At 49.5% G+C, this 23,847-nt stretch overlaps 1 protein-coding gene across 1 annotated transcript in view; it reads left to right on the top strand.

The window, feature by feature from the left end:
- The window catches only part of LOC115317881, a 46,068-nt gene that overhangs the window by 10,768 nt on the left and 11,453 nt on the right, over positions 1 to 23,847 (top strand). Inside the window, exons 2-4 of the mRNA XM_040216118.1 lie at positions 6,367 to 6,371; positions 10,837 to 10,997; positions 11,074 to 11,150. Of these exons, the coding sequence (XP_040072052.1) occupies positions 6,367 to 6,371; positions 10,837 to 10,997; positions 11,074 to 11,150 (243 nt within the window). The remainder of the gene's footprint in view (positions 1 to 6,366; positions 6,372 to 10,836; positions 10,998 to 11,073; positions 11,151 to 23,847) is intronic.

The raw sequence follows: 23,847 nt of genomic DNA, 5'->3' as shown, positions 1-23,847 counted from the left end.
TGTGCACAACGGTTACGTCGAATTCTTGCAGTCGAAGACTCCGGCGAACGAGGCGTCCTGACGGGTCCTTGAAGTTTGCAAGCCAGCAGAGGGCGTGGTGGTCTGTAACCACGCGGAACGGGATCCCGTACAAGTACGGACGAAACTCGGTTATCGCCCAGACGACAGCAAGACATTCTTTTTCGGTTGTTGAATAATTTTGTTCTCCCTTAGACAGCGCCCGGTTTTCGTAAGCGATTACTCTCTCGGCCCCTTCTTGTCGCTGAACGAGTACCGTACCGAGACCGGTATTGCTGGCGTCCGTGTGTATTTCTGCCGCCGCCGATTGATCAAAACGTCCGAGGATAGGGGGCGACTGCAGCCTTCGCTTGAGTTCGTCAAACGCTTGTTCTTGCTCCTCTCCCCACTGGAATTGCACGTCGTCCTTCGTCAGATGCGTAAGCGGTGCAGAGATCCGTGCGAAGTCACGCCCGAAACGTCTGTAGTAGGCGCACAGCCCAAGGAATCTTCGGACGGCCTTCTTGTCCAATGGCTTCGGGAATTCGGCGACAGCGGAGGTCTTTGCAGTATCAGGGCTTACACCCTGAGTCCTCACGACGTGGCTCCAGAATTTCAGCTCACCATAAGCGAACCGACACTTCGAAGGCTTGAGTGTCACCCCAGCAGCCTTGAAGGCCCGTAGCACGGCTCGCAGTCGTCTGAGGTGCTCGTCGAATTCGCTTGCGAACACGACAACGTCGTCGAGGTAGACGAGGCAGCTCTGCCATTTCAAGCCGAAAAGGACGGTGTCCATAACACGTTGGAAGGTTGCCGGCGCTGTGCACAGCCCGAACGGCGTTGCTTTAAATTTATAAAGTCCGTCCAGTGTGACGAAGGCCGTCTTCTCAGGATCTCGCTCGTCGACCTCAATCTGCCAGTACCCGCTCTTCAAGTCCATCGACGAACAGTATCGAACGTGGCGCAGCCGGTCCAGGGTGTCGTCGCTGCGGGGCAGCGGATAGACGTTCTCTTTTGTTACTGCATTCAGCCGGCGGTAGTCGACGCAGAGCCTCAGGGTTCCGTCTTGTTTCTTCCCTATGACTACTGGGAAGCCCACGGACTGTTTGAGGGCTGGACGATGTCGTCATCAAGCATACCCTGAACTTGCTTGTGCATAACTTCCCTTTCTTTCACGGAGATTTGGTACGACTGCCGATGCACTGGGAGTGCGTCGTGCAGTAATTATTCGATGCTTCGCAACCGTCATTTGGCGCACCTTTGACTACGTGAAGAAGCACTCACTGAACTCGGTGAGAAGGTCACTGAGTAGTCGTCGTTTGTGGGGCTGGGAGGGACGGGTCGATGTCGAACTCTGACGGCGTGGTTCTCTTGTGCTGCGTCGGAGAGGCGTCTTCTGAGATCGCGGCAATCGCGGCCGAGTCCTGAATTTCCTCGTCGTATCCCACAACTGTACCCTTTGTAAGGTGCTGCGTCTCTTGCCGGAAGTTGGTGACAAGGGCTAGGGTACACCCGTCCTGGAGCTCGGTTACGCTTCTTGCAACGCAAATCCCTCGTCCAAGGAGAAGTTGGACGCTTCCTTCCAAGAGTGCTACACCGCAGGTGGCTTCTTCGGCCCCGACGGGCACAAAGACACTCAACAGCGGCGGCAGGTTTACATGGCTGGTATGGACTCGCATTGAAGCTAACATCGCTTTGGAATTTTCCGCCGATGGGACAGGTTTCCGAACCGTCAGCTTGGTCTCCCCAAGGTCGATGATGGCGCCGTATTCCCACAAGAAGTCTATTCCGAGAATGACGTCCCTCGAACAGTCTTGCAGAACGACGAACTTCACAGGGCAGGTGTCACCGTGGATCTCAACGCGAGCGTTACACCTGCCAACAGGTGTGATGAGATGTCCGCCGGCGGTTCGTATCTGCGGTCCGTCCCACGACGTCGTAAGTTTCCGATGGGGGCGAGAGAGTCTCCCACTCAAAACGGAGTAGTCTGCTCGGGTGTCGACGAGTGCCGTCGCGTCGTGGCCGTCGATAATAATGTTGAGGTTATTCGACAGTCTTGCAAAAATGTCGTTTCGGGGCGTTGCGGCATTAGAGTGGGAGTGCCCCGACGATCTACAGTATCTTGGCATCGTTCGTCTTCGACAACACCACCTCCCGGCATTTCCGCGCCTAGCTTTCCCGACGGGAAGCGATGGGTGACAGGCTGTCTCGGCGAGACAGGCGGAAGGGCGATGACTAGCGTCGGGGGGACGGTGAACGGAATCCTCGGCGGGGAGTTGACTCAGGAGACGAAGAGCGACGGAGGTAGTCCTCGATGTCCCGAGGTCGCTTACCGAGACGTGGTCGAGGGGCGTTGGGTGGTAACACAGCGGGCGTCGGTCGGCCGTCCTCCAGACGTCGGTCTTTTTTAGCGCAACTCGTTCTGGACGAATGTGTGCTCGATCTTCCTGGCGTCGGGAACGCTGCGAATCTGGAGGCACACTTAAGGGGGCGCCATGTGCGGACGCGGGACTGGTGGGGTTCGTCGGACCATTGCGGCGTAGCTTAACGTCGGTTAATCCGGTGTCGCCGTGTTGATGGGAACTTCAGGGTGGACCGCCCGTTGTACTTCCTCGAGCACAGCCTCGGTGATGGGGAGTGTCGCTGGACGGCTTGCGGCTGGCAGCAACCGGCGGATTTCCTCCCGGACTACCTCCCGGATAAGTTTTCGGACGTCCGTACTTGGAGCGTTTTTGCCGCTAAGCAGAGCGGTTGCAGTGCCCCTTGGATGCCGCTGGTAGTGGGAAGCGCGCGCTTGGAGGGCGCGCTCCATGTTTGTTGCCTCGGTGACGAAGGCGTCGACGGTTGCCGGCGGGTTGCGGACGAGGCCTCGTAAGATGTCGTCTCTCACCCCGCGCATGAGGATTCGTAGCTTCTTCTCTTCTGTAGCCCGAGGGTCGGCGCGGGCGCTCAGGCTCAGAACGTTCTCCACGAAGCCTGTGACGCTCTCGTTGGGGTGGGGCCCTGGGTCTGGTTCGGAGTAGGTCCTCCTCGGCTCTCTCTTGGCGGTGGTGATTGATAAATGTAGCCTTCAGATCGGTCTTGAAAATGTCCCACGACGTCAAAGAGGACTCATGGTTCTCGTACCAGTGCTTGGAGGTCCCCTCAAGCAAAATATAGACGTTGTGCAGGAGCTGCTCGTCGGTCCAGCCATTGTGGAGGGCAACGCGTTCATACGTCCGCGGTACGACGGGCAGGTAAACGACGGCAGAAGCGGCCGGGGTCTGCGGCTGGTTGGCCATCGTCGTCTTCTTCGGCTTGGGCTTGTCCGGCAGCAAACCCAATTCAGCAGCCTGTCCCTGGCTGCGGCGGCTGGCCCGAGTTTCACGTTCCTCGTAGAGCGGTCTTCTCGACGCGCTGGGAATCGGACTTGCGCTGCGGGCCCTCGTAGGGCTACGCTGCAAGGACATGCGTTACCCGGCACCTCCACCAAAATGTCACGAATGACAATTGATGAGGCGATGATAACTGAAGAAACTAAACATTTAATGGGGCGAACTTTTGCCCAAAACAAACAAAAGAAAAAGGGAAGAGAAAAAAACAGCAGAGCGTCGCGGGCGTCGATGTCGGCGAAACCGCAGGATCGAGTGCTGGGGCGATACTGAGTCCGGTTGGCCACGCGGAGCCCCTTTGGTACACGCGTGGGCTTCTGGAACAGTCGGCGCGGAAGGCTCGGGGTGTAGAACATTCTAACCTCGAATCAGAAACACGGTTCTCGAATTTACCAGAACATTACGTTAGAGTCAACAAAAATGCGTACTCGCGGCCAGGAATTGAACTCTGGCTTTCTGCGTGGAAGGCACGCGCGGTAACTGTTAGGCCACGAGCGCGCTGTCTACTTAGTCAGCTGTGCTCGCGGCAGTGTATGGAAACTAATTCAGAATATTGGCCGGACGTTGTTGAGGACTTAAGAGAGGGGGAACCAAATAGTGTGGCCGCGACATGTCGATATTCACTAGGGCCACTGTCTGCAATGTTTTTTTTCTAATCGCCAAGTTATGGTATGTACTACAAGTTCTGCACTGTGCACGAATTACATAGTATACATGAAATGCATAGAGTGTTTGCTGTTTTCATATGGAAAAGCACGGCGGAGCCAATTCTTTTCGCGATAACCTCTTTCGTCCAGTGTCAAAAGGAGGACTCGGTCTGTCCCACCTACTTGTCCGACAAATTATTTCCCGTTTTTTTTTGTTGTTTTTTTTTCTTGAGAAAAAACAAACATCCCCTTTTGCAAGTAACGTTTCAAACAAGAATTTGTGTTTGGAGATTTATGTTTGTCCTTTGTCCCTCTTGTTCCCCTTCTCCAGGGATTACTTTCGTCATTCTTGTCCAGCTCGCTTGCACCTTTGCATTTAATTGCATTATAAGAATAACTCCTCACTTGCCTTCCGTTCTCATTTTTTCTACCATTGCCCCCCCCCCCCCCCCCTCCCCCCCGGCTAGGAAGGTCGGTTTTGTGAAGGATGTGGTGAATGCTTTAGAATTCTTAAAGGGATTGTCCGGTCAAAACCGCAAGTACTTAAGTTTTTGTGCTCGTTACGTCGAGAGAGCCTTCATGTAGACAAACAGCATTTTTTATTTTGAAATATGATCTCCCGTTATTAATTAAACCCTCCATGAGCGTTTGTACGAAACTGCACCCCGAATTTCGCCAGAGTCAATGGTTGACATCCGTAGCTGCTGCGTGACGTCACAAAACGCAAAGGTTTGTGGGATGGTCGGGATAACAAGCGTTGGTCGATAAATGTCTTGTATTTTATTTCGAAATATATAGCCTCTTAGGCCGGTGATTCTCCAATGGGGGTCCGCGAAGCCCTGCCTCATCAGTCAAGCCCGGCAATAAAAGTTGTCTTTTTTTTTAAGTCGAAAAGAAATGTTTCAGTATTCGGGCGAGTTTTTTTCGTGTGAACGTCAATAAGAGAGGTCTAATTCACACTAGCCCTTAGTTATACCCATTTATTAAATCATTATTATATTTAACCTATACCTTTCCTCTCCTCTCACCACGAACGGGGTCCTCCATCATCTCCACCGATCCACAAGGGGTCCGCGAAACATCTATGGTTGAGAACCACTGTCCTAAGCTGTACCCTAGTGAAATACGGTTTATTTATTGCAGTTCCCAAGCGTGTGAAAAAAAAGTCACGCCATAAGCTTCGAGCAAACGTATGCCGTTTCGCGCAAGCAAAACTGCGACGGACACCGATCGAATTAGGACCGCTCGCACAGCAGAGGACGCAGATTTCGCCTCTGAAGCGGCAACTAGGTACACGAAGCGGTATCTGGGTACACATATCGGCGGATCCACTGGATCGGGTCTTTCCCTCAGAGGCGATGATCGCGGGTCGAAGGCAACCGGCGAATCGTTCAAATGCATGTCGTCACTTGACTTGGACGAGCTTGGTGAATGGTAGCCACGCTCTCTTTGCACATGCGGCTCGAACATAATTTGGCTGCACGCGTGCTAAATACAACTTCTCGTATCGTTTCAAGGTGGTCTAGCTGTTGGTTTCGGTTTCGCTGCATAAACAAATTGATTGATCCGATCTAGGTGAAGAGTGGATGGACGTAGTTTAATATCGTTGTCACAGCATCACACCTCAGCTAACGAGCCTTCTGTCCGCTTAGAGCTCAGCTCGTAGCTCTTTTCTGTGAGATGATTGCTGCATAAGCGGGATCTCGATCTTGACGGAAAACCAGTCCCTACGCACGGCGACGATCCATTTTTTTTCGTCACTGCACGTCTCTCGGAAAAGTGTGGAACGTCATGTCTTGGCTCGCATGTGCTGCCCGGTGGTAATGGCACCCAACCGCGCAACAAAAATATCACCCAGCCACGAAACAAGTCGAGCACAACAACAAAAAGAAAGCACGCTGAGGCGTTCACTCGCAGGTAAACGACGAGACAGAAATGCTCGCTTCGTGTTGTGTGACGTCAGAGCTCCCATGTTGCGAGTGAAAACAGCGTTTACGCTAGAGTGCGACTGGCGCAGTATAAATTCAATTACTCATGCAGAGGGGCATAGAAAAATTGAGATATTGCAAGTACGATACGTCTCGAGGCAAAAACAATGATATTCAATTGTTTTCTCGAAAACAAAATTTGACCGCACAACCCCTTAAACGGCGTGTTACTCGCGGGAGTATTTGTTCATTGTCACCAGCGAAAAGTTGACCAAAAAACTAATTGATAGTCTCTTCCCCCCTCCTTTGTACATAACTTCGTTCATTAACACACTTGGGGATGATGTCTTGGTTTGCGTAAAGAAGATGTGGATACCCCAGCAGCGAAATCCTTTTTTCGACTGCATAGTGCCGCACTGTCAGTTAAAGTATGGATGGCTGAGAGAGGTATGTTTTTACCTTGGGGTGCTAACTGTCTACTGTGCAAACAGCCTGAGACAGTAGAGCACTTATTCATAGACTGCTAGGGCGCAATCATGTTCTGGGACGAAGAAGCAAACAGATATAACATCACATTCTATTCGGTTCCTTCCTGTTAACAAACAAGACAGTGTCCCGCTCAATATGATCATGGTGTTAGGTTTGTTTGCTCTGTGTAAATCTCGTATGGATGTCCGCCATGCAGTAGAAAACCAAAATCTGCACCACAGTATTTCACTGGACGTTTTACTCAGGTGAAGAGTGTATTTGAGTGTACGGACGCAACGCCTGACTGGGCAAGCCTGTTGCATGTGCTGTTGTGCATGAAGGATTTTTAACTCTACAGCTGCCCAAAAGATCTGGGTAGTCTGTTTTTGAGCACTGAATAAAGAGAAGAAAAAAAGCACCTGTGGCCTAACCGTTAAGGCCTGTTCACACATGCAGCGGAGCGCTGCAAGCATAGCGCTCACCTCGCGCTAGGTGCGTGCTGGCGGGAGCGTTCACCAGCTTTGTATCCCACCGTCAAAACTGTTGCACATGTCAGACAGTAAATAGCTGACGACACGTGAGCAGTACTATATTAGCGCTTCGCTACATGTGAAAACCGGCCTTTATCGTGCTTGGTTCCCACGCAAAGCGCCACGATTCGATTCCAGGCCGCGGACGTAAATTTTTATTATCTATGTAACTCTCGCATTCTAGTAAATTCGAGAACCCTGTTGTATATTCGAGGTCCGAATGTTCTAGGCGCCGAATTTTCTACGCCGAGCGTTCCAGAAGCTCATGCGTGTACATAAGCGGCTCCGCGGGCGAGCCGGGGTCAGTCTCGCCCCAGCGTTCAATCCTGCTGTTACGCCGACTTCGACGCCCGCGACGCTCTCTTGTTATCTTCTGTTTCCTTCTTGTTTTGGGCACACGTTCCTTCTATTAAACGTTTCAGTTTCCTACGTCATTCCTTGTACGCCGCCTCGCAATTCGCGACAATATTTTAACCGGACGGCGCGGAAGTTTCCTCCACCCACGGGGTGCCCCGTCGTACCGGACACGCGCGGCATGTGACGACATCGTGACGTTGTTGGTCCTAGCCAGCTCCTGCCTTACGACTAATCAAAACCGCATAATTTTTTTCCTTTATACCGGCGTTAAGGGCTAGTTTCTTCAGTTGCGTGCCCGCGGACAAATAAATCTCGACACAACCCTCTGAACATCCGCCATTTATGATCGACGGCGTCACATAGTACAGCTCCGCTGCTCTTCCTTCTTCACCAGAGTGGAAAGGGTGAATTTGTTTTTGTCGAAAGTAGTTTTCGTTTTTTTTTTATTTTAGATAAAAAACAAACAAATGCAGTTTATAAAGTACGGAAACAAGAAATGACCCGTCGTCATACCCGCCCCCAAGCGGTGGAAAAGGCGGGGCATACTAGAAAAGGGTAGAGGGATAAGGCGCCTACTCGCGGCCACGCAATTCCTATGAAGCGACAAGCATAGAAAGGTCCCGGATGTACGCAGCGGCGCTGCGGTCGTTTGAGCTGCAGGATGCGACCGGTTCCGAGCGTTCCGAAGGCCTTCGGCGATCAGGTTTGGCTTGCGGTTTGGTCGTTTGACGGTTTGACAGCGCGAAGTGGCTCCCGTTCTGAACTGATCCTTACCCTGTGTTTGCTCTCGTTCGTGGCCAATGAAGTGTCATGCCGAATGAGTGTTTAATCGCGCAGCAAATGAAATGCGAGCCGCCCTGGCCGCCCTCTTCATCTAATCATAGCCTCTTCTATACTGACAAAGCATGGCAGATCGCCACGAGACGCTGCCGCCGAAAGTGAAAAGGTAGAGCGCCAGACAGTAATCATGTAACGGGCGCCCCGCTACGGCGAGACGCCGAAACACACTTGTCACGAGCGATGGAATGTCCGCTCGTGCTTCTCGCGTTCCTCGGTCTACCACTTCTTTTCTCGCCGAGTTTGAAAACCATGTTTGGGGTCCTCGCCGCTGCAGAAGCTGTGCGCTGAATACCAGACTCCCAGAGAAATGCTGTGTGCTACCAGATCCTCGCGCTCCAAATTTGCGACCGGGCACTCTATGGCTCCGTCATTGAACTGCCAGGCTTTGTCAGTATAGAGGAGGCTATGATCCAGCCTATCCAGCACATGCTTTAGTGGCGCTCTCTCGAGCCGTCGACACGGAGTGCGGCAGCCGTGAGCGCTCGCTGAGCTCACTACCCCTCCCCTAGTTCACGGCCACCCAAGCCAGGACCAGGGACGTCATGAGAGAGGTTATTTTTTGTTTGTTTTTGTAATTCTAATCTGCCTATAACGTATAAAATAAAGCGAATTTCGAGAAAATTTTCACTAAGTTACGTTCAGTGCGTTCAAGCTCGGTGCAAATTGAAAAACAGTAAAAACGTCATTGCAGCATCCCTTTAAGGAGTTGGTATCCCGCAACGGCAGTGACACTCGCATTCGATCGTATATTTCATTTCATCCTCCTCCTACCAGTACTTCTAGCAGCAAGCGCCAGGATCGCGATCAAAAACACATTATAGGCCAGCTTTTGTGGCGCCACTCCTTGCACCTTTGGGACCACGTTTGCTGTGCGGGTGGCATAGGACCCTAAAAAGCGCACCGGTCAAAAGGGAGTTTTCGTAGATCGTTCTCACCGCTCCGCAACGCTCTCCGCAGCCCGCTAGGATACCCGCACCTCCACAGTCAAGGCTGTCGGCGCGCACGCGCAGCAGCTGCTTCTTCGCTGCGGATTGCTTAGCGGAGGGGGAAACGCGGCCTACGACAACTCCAAAAAGACTCGTTCAAGGTACCGCAGTCGCACAAACGAATGTATCGTGTGTTGCTCATGGTAATCGCGGGAGCGCTCCGCCGACGCTTGCTTCGGCGTGGCCTCCACCGCGTGAGTCAAAGAAATTCTCGCTCATTTGAAGCGACCGCAGGAATCGGTTTCTTAGCGTACCGAGGTTCACGTTTGTACAGAGGTGACCGAGGATGATGTATTTTGTGCATAATTATTTTAGTATCTACGGCGGCAATCCGTTAAAATAAAGCTGTCTGATTTTTGCAGGACCCGACAAATTGTGTCAGCTGTTGACATGTATGACAAGAAAGCCTGTACTGTGTTTGCCCGAGTAATAAGTCGTCCTTCTGATGAACAAGTACTGTGGGCCTGCTTTCCCGCGGAGCACGGGGAAAGCTAATCACCGCGATCGACGGAAAGATGACAGCGAATAGGGAGTTTTCGTAGACCGCGTTGCCCCCACCGCTAAGCGTTCCGCAACGAAGAAGTTGCTACTGCGCCTGCGCGCCGATAGCCTTGACTGTGGAGTTCCCGCTATCGTAGCGGGTTGCGGAGGGCCTTGCGGGACGGCGAAAACGATCTACGAAAACTCCCTATTTACGGGACGGAGATAACGTTTTCACGCGAAATCGTTGGGGAATTGTAGTAGACCGTTCTCGCAGCCCGCTAAGCACCCGGATAGCGCTCCGTAATCCGCCACAAGACCGTGAACTATCCAGAGAAGGCTGGCGGCGCGCATGCGCAGCTGTGGCGTTTTCTTCGGGGATAGCGTAGCGGAGGAGAAAAACGATCTCCTACAACTCCCTTTTATCTGCTCAGATCGCATTTTTACGGAGAATCGTGTTCTCGACCTTATTACTCGTTGCGTTTTTATGCAGAACGCGATGATTGGCTACAAGCGTGCTACGCAGGAAAGTAGACACGAGGGCCTTGCTCATAAGAAGTGCGAACATTACTCGTGCAAATCCGGTGTTACGGAGAGTTTCCAACAGCTCGATCGAGATCAAATGGTCTATGGAGCGCGTTTGCGATAAGAGCTGCGAGGAGGTTTTCGAGAGCGTTGATCGTCTCTCTGCCTTTCCACCTGCTTTCTTTTTCGCCACGCGAAAACGCGGCACATGCGCAATTGCGATTAAATTTCATAGTCTCTAGAGTGCACTGAATATCATATAGAATATAAATATTAAGAATATATCCGTAATCTAAAATACTATTTTGGTTTACGGTATGAAAAGGTCCGGTGTATTTGTTCTATAACACTTACCGCTGTGTATGCAGCGAAGTACTCTCACAACCATTTTAATTTTCTTACTACTGCGTGACGAAGGTCAACGAAGTGAGGCTACCATGTAGGATTACACTGTTTCGAATTTACCGCACTCTGCAATAGAGAAAAACGTAACCCTTTCAAGGCGCACTTTCGTGGTATAGACATTTACCTTGACGCTGTCTGCTTTTTCCTACTTCCAGGAAGATCACATTTTATTTTGACAACTTATATTCGTGAACATGTACCACCGCTATAGCAAAACACCAAGAAAGACCAATTGTATTCATGTAGAATAATAAAAAATAGCACGTAACTGCCTCTACTTTTTGCCATTCCAGTTGCTGAAGAATCCCCACAACAAATATATTTTTCGGAAAGACACCAAATCTTCCAATGAAACTTCGCTGGTTGGAAAGCCGACCACGTGTTTGCGGATGCTGTGGAAGAAAGAGGCGAACATGTCTAAAGCCAGCATCTGTTTGATCTACACAGATGAAATGAACGAAACGTAGGGTAACATTTAAGCATCGCCCCTAAATGAACCGTGACAATAACTTAACACACTGTTGCTTGCTTTTTTACAGGATAATCAATATACTATCCGTGAAAAGTGAAGGTGGAAACACCTTAGAGTTTACGTTCAATGAGGTAACTTTATTAGGTAAAACATATTTTACTTTAACTTTCCGAGTTCAGTTTCGAATGCATTTTCTTCCCCTTCAGGCAGTTCTTTACTCTGGTCAAAGGCCTAAATAAGAACGTGATATAAGAAATAATCTATGGCTTTTATGGAGCTTCATCTTTCCACTTGTGCAATAACCCCCCCCCTCCCCCCCCGCCCCTTTTGCTCAAGGCATACTATGTCTGCCAAAAGTAATTTCCGACTTTTTCCATTGTCAAAGCAGCGAACTTTTTATGTGGACTCCAAAAGTAAGGAAGGCGCGTATGCAACAATTTGTCGCTCCCCATATAAGGCGAAATGTATTTTAGTTTTGACACCGCAACCAACACCGGGTTGTGTGATGTATTAGTCATTGTTTCTAGCGTTGAGCATTTAACTGGAACTGATTGCAAGAAAATCTGCTACGAACGCTCAGGAAGCAGTCGTGTCAAATGCCTGCAGAAAGTGCACATTAAACTACTCTTCTTCATAAGTTATGACACAAACGAGGGTGGAGGCTGCCAGTTTCTCCGACCAATCAAGTACCGCGCACCCGTACTGCCACTTTAAGCCGGGGTCACCGGGGTCATACAAAATACAGTCTGCTAACAGATCCGAACGCGAGTCACCTCGAGATCCGTGCCTCGAATGCCTCATGGCGATGAGTTCAAGGAGAAAACTGGGCACGCGTCATTCTACCAACGGATATTGTGGTGAGTCGTGCTTGCAGACTGTCTTGTGCATCATGGGTAGCGTGACCCGGGCGCGTATAAGCAAACCATATCCCGTATACAGCACCTGACCACGCCCCCTTGTCACGTGACATGACGTCACTTCCGCTAACGCAATTTGTCATGTCACGTGACCTGACGTCACTTCCGCTCCAAACCGAAACCAGTTGTTTTATTGGTTAGCGAATTGTCACGTGACATGACGTCACTCGCGCCGCTGTGGCAAGGTAAACATGGCGCCCGCCGCCGCCTGAAGCACGAAGCGTACGCGGTCGATCATCGGTGCAGTCGCGGCTGAAGCCAGAAACACTTGAGACGGGAAGCCTACGCGATCGACGCAGTCGCGGCTGAGACGCTGTGAACGCGGTGACGCAACTACGCGACGCCCGCAGTATGCGACGTCTCGCATCGTGCTTCTGCACAGGAGTGCGTAAAAGGTGCAAGTACTTCTCTTAGCCTTCTCAACTTGTCGCTTGATAAGAGCGAAGCAAGGTTACTACCAACGCCTACCGCTGGTTTCCGAAGTCGACCCTTTGGTTTCCAACGTCGGGTCTCGATGTCGCCGCTACTCTTGCCGCGCAGGTTCGTCGCCGACGCAGCGGATGTGAACCATGTCATGCATGAACGCTTGCCTTTTTCGATACGAAAGTATGCTCTGTCGTCACGAACGCTTACGCCGACCCACAAGCTGAATTTAAAGTATTGCCAGCATTTTTATTTCGCCTGCACGTTGTCATCGCATCACCGTTACTCGCGGCGACGGAGATCTTCGTGCTTGCCTTCTAGCGGTGCCGCGGCTCTCCCGACCCAAAATAAAAAAAGCTGCTCTACGCTCGAACCGCAAATTGGGGAAGTGGTAAAGAAATTAGCTTAGTACCGTCAGAAACACTCGTATGACGATAGGCATGCCCAGTGGAACTGTGAAGAGAAAAAACAAGAGTGCATACTTTGAACTCGAAAAGTTTTTATTTCACCACATTAAATATATTGTTGCAATGCAGTGCTGGTTTCAAAAAATGCTATTTCCTCAGTCCCTTGCAAAATGGCAAGTTCACACTGAAAAGCAACAGTTTACGTATACAAAAAGAAGTTCACAAATGGTAATAATAGTTTCTCTCGAGACCTAGGGTAAAGCAAACGGGCATGTCGCCTCAAACGTAAAAGGCACATGAAAGCTGTAACTTTGGAAGCTACTACAGCTTATTCATGTAAAAGCAGCTTCACACACTTCCAACAGCTTATGACCAGTGGCTGACCAGTCAGTCACAAGAGGCTTAAATCGGTTTGAAGTCATTCCATTCGTAAGCAGTTTGCAGGTGAGTGAAAAAGCCTTAAAGTGTGACACCTTTCGCTGTAAACACCAATTGTAAACAATGAATAAACCTCTTCTGTTCTTACTTATACTGCACCATGTCGGAATTTTACATCACACTTGTGTGCCTGTGAAAATGTGTGTGCATGTGACAAAATGTGAAATTGAGCCCGAAACTGACACGGCTGCAAAATAATCAGTTTTAAGAACTCGTGTCGGATTCAAAATTGCACCCAAAAATCCTGGACACGGAGCAGACGTTTGATTGTATCTGTTCGGATGAGCAGCTGTGTTTTTCCTTGCATTAATCCAGACAGTTCGAATGGATGTAACCTCTGCTTTTGTACATAACACGTGGATATGTGCATAAACAACAGGGGAGGCACCCAGCATTAACATCAGAAGAATGAAAACAGGTTAGAGAACAGCTGGACTTAATTCTGCTTGTTGGCTGATGAGTTCGTGGACGACATGAAGCGTGGAGTCTCCTGCCGCGCATGTGAACCCTCTGTGTACGCCCCTCTTTCAATATGTTTTTTTTGTCTCCGCTTTTGAGGAGATTTGGGGCTAAGGACGTTGGCAACAGGTCACCGGTTCACACTCGACAAGTGCTTCCGGCGAGTCTGTGCCCAACTACATTGCTGTGCTGCGTCGTGTCGCTCAGCACTGCGAGTAGACATAAGTTTTGTACAAGTTTTGTGACCAGTTAGTTTGTAGGGTGTGTGAAGAAGCCATTTAGCGACACCTTCTCGCCACACCAGATCTCGCTTTCGCTAGGGCTCAACAACTTGCGATTGCTGCGGAGTGTGCGACAAACGGAAAACCCCACATTTCCGGGCTCCAGAGACGGCAGAGGTTCGCCGCATGGACAAACACCACCTACACAAGGCATGAAACGGTTCATCAATGCCAAGCCACAGCCCTGGCGCAGGGAAGACATCTTTGAGTACTGCTAGAAAATGTTGCGCACAATGCAAGTAGCTATAATTTTAAACACGCCATTTCTGTGGTGGAAAGGGACTCATCATACATGCATGCCGTCAGTAGTTGGCCAAATCCAAGCACTACGCTCCGGTAGTGGAATCCAATCATCATCTGGGATCATTGAACCAAGGTAGAAATCGTCGAAGTTCAAGTAAATGAAATTTTCATCTGCATAGATGGTGAGGCTTGGTCAACAATTGTTCTAAAGAGATAGTGTCGGCTTGGAACGGCAGCAGAGACTTAAACCTAAACTGCTCTCCGGACGTATCCACAATGTAAGTTGGTGGTTCTGGGAAGTGTCAATTTTTCCACGTGGTTCAAGGGAAAGGAGCGTGAGCCACCATTGCTGACCGTGAAAAGACGTGGAGCAAGCCTGCTTGAAAGAAACCGGTTTGAAGTATTCGATAAGCTACGTGATGCGTGGGCAACAGACCTTTCTGGAAACATGTGATGCCCCCAGCGTCTACTTTATGCACTGCGACGTCCAGATGTATGGCACGAGGAATTGTCCAAGAAGCGAAGACGTGGCAGAGGGAGAGCAAAAGAGAGGGTGTGGTGACCACTTTTTTACCACTAACTCAATTTTTAGCATGTTCTGAGCTCCTAATGATAAGAAAGAGTGAATCGTGCTATTACTACGATATACAAAGCATTCGAGCCGGCACAAGCGTACATCCGAAGAGCCCCACAATTCCCCCCTTTGCAAGGTCTTTTGCGGAGAGGTCTATTGCGCCTTCAGAAGGGGAGAGAGAGAGAGAGAGTGGGGGGGTCCAAGAAGATGACAAATTGAAACACTCTTTGTCGAGGCTTGAGAAAGGACGGTCTTGCTCTTGTCTACCGCCTAACACAACACAAAGCACTACTATTTAGAGTGTTCTCAATTAGCCGAGCCACTCCCACAAACTCAAGGACTGCCAAAAGAATTTCCAAGGGTCTTCGAGTAAGGACTTGGCGGACCCACATACTTTCACACTAAATCTAAACTTCAAACCCAAGTACCACAAGCGTCGACTTGTTCCTTTGGCCCATGAGCCAAAGGTGTAGTACACCATCACGCAACTCGTGCAACAAGAAGTTTTGCCCCCGGTGCGGAAATCTACATGGGCTACTCCGGTTGTCCCCGTGGGGAAGTCACACGGCGCGATATGGCTATGTGCATGTCATAAACGCATCACTAATCCAGTCTTGAAACAGAAGTCGTACCCACTGCCAACAGCACAGCAAATGTTAACTTGTAGCATAGTCCTTTATTACGCTTCTGGTCACAAAACTTCTCCGTAACGCTATAGAAGGGCTTGGTATGCGACTACGTGTGGCACTGGAATTGACAAAGAGCCTGAAAGCTGTCAATCTAGCCAGCACCACTGGGAACTGGGCATCCATGACGTGATATTGTAGTTCCGAACCCACACTGAATGAGCCACCTTTAGATCACAGTGATGCATCAACGCTCTGATAGCACCGTCCTTTTAACCAAAATTCATCAATGAAACGCATTTAACCCCAGTTTGCGTTCAATTAACGACGAGGAAGTTTCTGGACCCCTGAGGATGGACGGCTCCGCTCATCGCGGATGAATTCTAAAGCTTTCTCCTGGTGAAAACTGAGGTTTGTAGTTGGAATGCCTCGAATCCTACTTCAAGGCTAAGAACATCACAAGCTCCGCAAAGTAGCAAGCCGTCTTCCTGGCGTTCTGCATGAATAAACCTACGACACCGTACGAGCCCTGCCCGCGCAGAAAAAGCTTCGGAGGTCGAGCTTGAGATCATCAAGCGCCTCAATGAGCACCACGACCCCAAGCCAGCGAAAGTGCTCAGTCGGTTCAAATTCCATCAACGGAACGAATCAAACTACGATGGGCTCCGTCTCCGAGGATGTGGCCGCACTGCAAAAAATCACTGCCGACTGCAACTTCGGTACAGTGACGGCCACACTGACCACACCCTCTCTGGCAACGGCCACCACAGCCATGCTTGTGTCAAATGCCAGTTCACCACAAAAGACTCGACAGGTCCCGCAAGCCCCAGCGAGAGAATTCTCCGCTGTGCTACCGCTCGAAGTGATGATGAGGGACTGATTAATTTGTGGCATCAAGGATTCCCACCTTCAACGTTTGCTAGTGGAACGGAACATCACTTTAGACTGCGCCAACACTCTCGCATTGAAGACAGAGTCGGCCGCCAGCCAGCAACTCCAGATGCGGAAACAAGGTAATGTGCCCAGTTCGACTGCAACCACAAGTAAGGGGGCGAGATCATCAAAGAAATCCTGTATCCTTTGCGCAGGTATGCGTTCACCTGATAAATGCAAGCTCGCTAAAGATGCATGCAAATTTTTCCACAAGGGACACTCGGAAGAGCGTGTTTCAAGCAAAGAGTTCAACGAAAAGTCAAAGGAATGCTCGTCAAGTCGTACCCGTCGGTTGACAGTAAAGGCGAGACGCACGGAGACCTCTGCAATGAGCAGCGTCGGTGAAGGGGACCCGTCGTGGATTATTGTCACGCTCCTGGTGGATGGATGACCTTTGGAAATGGATCAGACTTTCTCAACAAACGTCGCAGATTCCAGTTCGCTTCACCGTCCTTTCAAGGGAAACTCATTAATAAAACTCATTTAACATTAGTATGCGTAAGTGGACAACCCTCTTTCACACGTCTCTGATTTGAAATGTGTTGGAAGAAGCAGTCAAATCTTAAGTGAATGCGACTTTATAATAAGTGCATAATGCATGGGAGGCTAGCAGACTCCCGCGTCAGTTAAGAAATCTTAGGATACAAGTAACATACACCAAAAAGGTTCAACCAGAAAGGCAACCTGAGCCAAGTCGCGACACAAAGAGGGCTTTTCGCAGTGGCACACTAGGAAAACCTTACCGTAGAAACCCACACTCTTCTCACAGATGGCACGTTTCAACGTTTTAGACTAACCAGAGTGAAGCTGTTCATCTCCTTAACAAGGACTGCTTTACGAAGAACGGTTGCCAACACTGATGCAGCTACACTAAGGTCGCTGACATTGGTCGAGCGGTCAGCTCGTGGGGCTGGACCGAGGCGCATAACCCTTTGATGGCACTGCTGAGGGGATCGGCGGCCGAGCGTGTTAGTGCACCACAGCTCGGAGCACATGAAGCAGGAAGCTTGGACTGCAGAATCCAGAAATTCGAGGTTCAATCGCCGTCCCTCCTTGCTTCAATGTGGATGAACATCATAGTGGCACGCAGTCATGTATCACTACTGCGTGATGCACGTCAAAGGGGTGGTGCAACGATTTTTGTGTTGAAAGAATTGGCAGTTTGTATTTTTTATATTTTTTACCCAAGCTGAAGTGACCAAAAACGTGTCGCTTTGCCTCAAAAAACCGCTATTCCGGTGCGTAGTCGCAAAGAAAAGAAAATATTTGACAATCTGCAGTTGCTGTGGTGGCTAACGGAACTGATGTGTGATATGCGGAAGTGAACAAAACCTGTCCCCCTCCACTGCTACACTCGCCGTCAGCACCGTGGCAAACCGTCTTTTGTGTCGACAGCTCGCCGCGACCTTTGATGATGCTAATCCTTGAAAAGTTGATAATCGCGGAGGAAGTGCGGCCACATACTCGAGAACGGAGCCCGTCGTAGTTTGATTGGTTCCGTTGATGGAATTGGAACCAACGCGGCACTTTCGCTGGCTTAGGGTCGTGGTGTTCATTGAGGCGCTTGATGATCTTAAACTCAACCTCGATCTGAAAGCTTTTTCGGTGCGAGCAGGGCTTGTACGGTGTCATAGGTTTATTCATGCAGAACGCCAGGAAGACGGCTTGCTACTTTGCGGAGCTTGTGATGTTCTTAGCCTCGAAGTAGGATTCGAGGCATTCCAACTACTAACTTCAGTTTTCACCAGGAGAAAGCTTTATAATTCATCCGTGATGAGCAGGGTCGTCCATCCTCGGGGGTCCAGAAACTTCCTCGTCGTTAATTGAACGCATACTGCGATCAAATGCGTTTCATTGATGAATTTTTGTTAAAAAGACGGTGCAATGAACAGGATGCTGCGACGTTTGTTGAGAGAGTCTGATCTATGTTCGTGGCTTCCTGGCGCTGGCAGTACTTGATCCGAGCGAGGGGGACCGTGGGAGCGACGTTACTTGGACTCTGCACGGTGTTCTTATAAGTGTTGCCGCCGAATATAACATTCATAGCCTCGTCCCACTAGAGCGACAAACACCGGTTTTTGTCCGACGACACCACAAAGTTCTGTGTCGCCGACAATCGCCGACAAACGATTGACGACGGACGAGTTCTTGTCTGTCGTTGGACTTGAAGCACAGCAAGCAGTCCCACTGAGGAACATCTCTTGGAGACAAACCTATCCTCCTCGCCCGTTTATGCCTTCTGTTTTCTCCCTTCCCACCCTTCTACCCTTCCTCCCGGAACGAGAAGCCCTTGGTGGCCACTGCCACTCCTCGTTCCCGGCCCCGCAGTTCCGGTCCCTCGGTTGCATGTAGTAGTCACGGGCGAGGCTTGCTGGCCGGCGCCGGGCGGTCGTGTTGTAAAAGCGAATTTGCTCTGGCTGGTTTTGCTCGTGAAAACTTGGTGTGCAAGGTGGTGCTTCAAGACGCCGAAGTCTATGCCCTTGCATCAGGATGGACACACCCATGTGCGAGGGCCGACCAAAGTAAGACCGCTTACCACGAAGTAGGACACGACGTTCCGCGGCAAGCCACTCCGGCAGACGAGAGACTTGTCATCACGTTCTGTGATAATCGGGAGGCCGTATTGTCCACAAAGGAGCGCTTTCCCTCGATCATTCGAATATAAAGTTATAAACATCCTCAAAATCAGCGTGAAACTCCGTGGCGCTCACCTAGAATGCCTCGAACGGCCCACAAAAGGAAAGATTCAGGTATTTCTAGTTTGGAAAAAGTTTGGTGTCGATTGTCAGCACTGTTTACGGAAAGTCGCCAACAGCAAACGATGAGAAGCTGAAGATTTAATCAAGAAATAAAGTAATCGTCGCGCCTTTCACCGTGTTTGTCGGCGCGTTTTATGCCCAAAGAGCAAAACACGAAAACCGCGTCACCAGACTTTGTTTGTCTGTGTATTTTGAAGTGTTTTGTTGCCAACTCCAGTCCCACTAGGAAACAAGTTTCCTTGCCCCCGTGTTCTGCGCCGTGTCCGCCCAGGTGGGACGGCGGACTCCGACAAACAGGCTGTCGGTGTCGTCTGTCGTTCGTTGTCGTGTGTCGCTGTCGTTTGTTGCTGTTTGTCGCTCTAGTGGGACGCGGCTATCACACTGTTTACAAATAGCACCTGCAATGAAGGTTTTAAAGTTTGATCAGTTGACTCAGCGTACAGAGCCAAAGACACTTAAACTTGTGAGAAATGCTATCAGTGCATTGATGCATCACCGTGATCTAAAGGTGGCTCATTCAGAGTGGGTTCGGAACTACAATAGCCCAGTTCCCAGTGGTGCTGGCTAGATTTGCATCTTTCAGGCTCCTTGTCAACCCCAGTGCCACACGTAGTCGCATACCAAGCCCTTCTATAGCGTTACAGAGAAGTTTTGTGACCAAAAGCGTAATAAAGGACTATGCTACTAGTTGAGTCAACATTTGCTGTGCTGTTGGCAGTGGGTACGACTTCTGTTTCAAGACTGGATTAATGATGCGTTTATAACATACACATAGCCATATCACGCCGTTTGACTTCCCCACGGGTACAACTGGCGTAGCCCATGCAGATTTCCGCGCCAAGGCAAAATTCCTTGTTGCACGAGTTGCGTGATGGTGTACTACTCCTTTGACTCATGGGCCAAAGGAACAAGTCGACGCTTGTGGTACTTGGGTTTGAAGTTTAGATTTAGTGTGAAAGTATCTGGGTCCGCCAAGTCCTTACTCGAAGACCCTTGGAAATTCCTTTGGCAGTCCTTGAGTTTGTGGGAGTGGCTCGGCTAATTGAAGGACACTTTAAATAGTAGTGCTTTGTGTTGTGTTAGGCGGTAGACAAGAGCAAGACCGTCTTTTCTCAAGCCTCGACAAAGAGTGTTTTAATTTGTCATCTTCTTGGACCCCTCCCCTCTCTCCCTTTCTGAATGCGCAATAGACCTTTCGGAAAATCCCAAGAGACCTTGCAACGGGGGGAATTGTGGGACTCTTCGGATGTACGCTCGTGCCGGCTCGAACGCTTTGTATATCGTAGTAGTAGCACGATTCAGTCTTTCTTATCATTAGGAGCTCAGAAAATGCTAAAAATTGAGTGAGTGGTAAAAAAAAAGTCATCACACCCTCTGTTTTGCTCTCCCTCTGCCCCCTCCGTGTTCTGAAATCACAAACTGTTAAACAAACATCAACTCCGTCTTCGCTTCTGGGACAATTCCTCGTGCCATACATCTGGACGTCGCAGTGCATAAAGTAGACGCTGGGGGCACCACATATTTCCGGAAAGGTCTGTTGCTCACGCATCACGTAGCTTATCGAATACTTCAAACCGGTTTCTTTCAAGCAGGCTTGCTCCACGTCTTTTCACGGTCAGCAACAATGGCTCACGCTCCTTTCCCTTGAACCGCATGGAAAAATTGATATTTCCCAGAACCACCAACTTGCATTGTGAATACGTCGGGAGAGCTGTTTGGGTTTAAGTGTGTGCTGCCGTTCCAAGCCGACACAATCTCTTTAGAACAATTGTTGACCAAACCTCACCATCTATGCAGATGAAGATTTCATTTACTTGAACTTCGACGATTTCTGCCTTGGTTCAATGATCCAGATGATGACTGGATTCCACTTCCGGAGCTTGGTGCTTGGATTTGGCCAACTACTGACGGCATGCATGTATGATGTGTCCCTTTCCACCACAGAAATGGCATGTTCAAAATTTTAGCTACTTGCGCCGTGCGCAACATTTTCTAGCTGTACTCGGAGATGTCTTCCGTGCGCCAGGGCTGTGGCTTAGCATTGATGAACCGTTTCATGCCTTGTGTAGGTAGTGTTTGTCCATGTGGCGAACCTCTGCCATCTCTGGAGTCCGGAAATGTGGGGTTTTCCGTTTGTGGCACACTCCGCAGCAATCACAAGTTGTTGAGCCCTAGCGAAAGCGAGATCTGGTGTGGTGAGAAGGTGTCGATAAATGGCTTCCTCACACACCCTACAAACTAACCGGTCACAAAACTTGTACAAAACTTATGTCTACTCGCAGTGCTGAGCGACACGACGCAGCACAGTAATGTAGTTGGGCACAGACTCGCCGGGAGCACTTGTCGAGTGTGAACCGGTGACCTGTTGCCAACGTCCTTAACCCCAAATATCCTCAAAAGCGGAGACAAAAAAAAAAAAAAAGAGATTAAAAGAGGGGCGTACACAGAGGGTTCACATGCGCGGCAGAAGACTCCACGCTTCATGTCGTCCACGAACTCATCAGCCAACAAGTAGAATCAAGTCCAGCTGTTCTCTAACCTGTTTTCATTCTTCTGATATTAATGCTGGGTGCCTCCCCTGTTGTTTATGCTCATATCCACATGTTATGTACAAAAGCAGAGGTTACATCCATTCGAACTGTCTGGATTAATGCAAGGAAAAACACAGCTGCTCATCCGAACAGATACAATCAAACGTCTGCTCCGTGTCCAGGATTTTTGGGTGCAATCTTGAATCCGACACGAGTTCTTAAAACTGATTATTTTGCAGCCGTGTCAGTTTCGGGCTCAATTTCACATTTTGTCACATGCACACACATTTTCACAGGCACACAAGTGTGATGTAAAATTCCGACATGGTGCAATATAAGTAAGAACAGAAGAGGTTTATTCATTGTTTACAATTGGTGTTTACAGCGAAAGGTGTCACACTTTAAGGTTGTTTCACTCACCTGCAAACTGCTTACGAATGGAATGACTTCAAACCGATTTAAGCCTCTTGTGACTGACTGGTCAGCCACTGGTCATAAGCTGTTGCAAGTGTGTGAAGCTGCTTTTACATGAATAAGCTGTAGTAGCTTCCAAAGTTACAGCTTTCACGTGCCTTATACGTTTGAGGCGACATGCCCGTTTGCTTTACCCTATGGTCTTGAGAGAAACTATTATTACCATTTGTGGGTTTCTTTTTGTATACGTAAACTGTTGCTTTTCAGTGTGAACTTGCCATTTTGCAAGGGACTGAGGAAATAGCATTCTTTGAAACCAGCACTGCATTGCAACAATATATTTAATGTGGTGAAATAAAAACTTTTCGAGTTCAAAGTATGCACTCTTGTTTTTTCTCTTCAGAGTTCCACTGGGCATGCCTATCGTCATACGAGTGTTTCTGACGGTACTAAGCTAATTTCTTTACCACTTCCCCAATTTGCGGTTCGAGCGTAGAGCAGCTTTTTTTTTATTTTGGGTCGGGAGAGCCGCGGCACCGCTAGAAGGCAAGCACGAAGATCTGCGTCGCCGCGAGTAACGGTGATGCGATGACAACGTACAGGCGAAATAAAAATGCTGGCAATACTTCAAATTCAGCTTGTGGGTCGGCGTAAGCGTTCGTGACGACAGAGCATATTTTCGTATCGAAAAAGGCAAGCCTTCATGCATGACATGGTTCACATCCGCCGCGTCGGCGACGAACCTGCGCGGCAAGAATAGCGGCGACATCGAGACCCGACGTTGGAAACCGAAGGGTCGACTTCGGAAACCAGCGGTAGGCGTTGGTAGTAACCTTGCTTCGCTCTTATCAAGCGACGAGTTGAGAAGGCTAAGAGAAGTACTTGCGCCTTTTACGCACTCCTGTGCAGAAGCACGATGCGAGACGTCGCATACTGCAGGCGTCGCGTAGTGGCGTCACCGCGTTCACAGCGTCTCAGCCGCGACTGCGTCGATCGCGTAGGCTTCCCGTCTCAAGCGTTTCTGGCTTCAGCCGCGACTGCACCGATGATCGACCGCGTACGCTTTGTGCTTCAGGCGGCGGCGGGCGCCATGTTTACCTTGCCACAGCGGCGCGAGTGACGTCATGTCACGTGACAATTCGCTAACCAATAAAACAACTGGTTTCGGTTTGGAGCGGGAGTGACATCAGGTCACGTGACATGACAAATTGCGTTAGCGGAAGTGACGTCATGTCACGTGACAACGGGCGTGGTCAGGTGCTGTACGGGATATGGTTTGCTTATACGCGGGACTTTAGGGATTGCATGCTTTCAGGTAAAGCGGTATCGTGACCAAACGGCCATATGTACGATCAAAAAAACATCCCCATCTTATGCTACCGAAGCCCTATGGCGCTTGAAGCCTCATATCAAGTTTCTTCTCATTTATTCAAAGGATTAAAACAAAAAAGGGGTTTGCGTGTTTCAAGTGCATTTGGGTTGTTTACACGCTTCTAAGAGTGTACCGAACGTCGATTAATATATTTAACCCAAATAATCGTCACCATTTAATCGGTCATCTGTCATTCTCAAATAAATTTTTGGAAGGGTATTTAACCCGGTCCGTGGAAGATAATTGGCTCATGTTTAGAAATGTACTTACCAATTTAATCAACAGGTTCATTCCTCTTATCACCATCAAAACTGTAAACACCGCTCCGTGGTATAACCAACAGCTTCGACGCCTCAATAACAGAAAGAAGAGACTTTACCGCCACGCCAATAAAACAGACCCCCTTTCAGTTTCCTGGTTACGCTATAAAACATGTGATAAGGAATATCAGTCACTGCTTACAA

Source organism: Ixodes scapularis, unplaced genomic scaffold (assembly GCF_016920785.2).
Source record: "Ixodes scapularis isolate PalLabHiFi unplaced genomic scaffold, ASM1692078v2 PGA_scaffold6__148_contigs__length_123643588, whole genome shotgun sequence".
Taxonomy (NCBI): Eukaryota; Metazoa; Arthropoda; class Arachnida; order Ixodida; family Ixodidae; genus Ixodes; species Ixodes scapularis.
The sequence above is the reverse complement of the archived record's forward strand: the minus strand, read 5'-3'. Positions and strand labels throughout refer to the sequence as shown.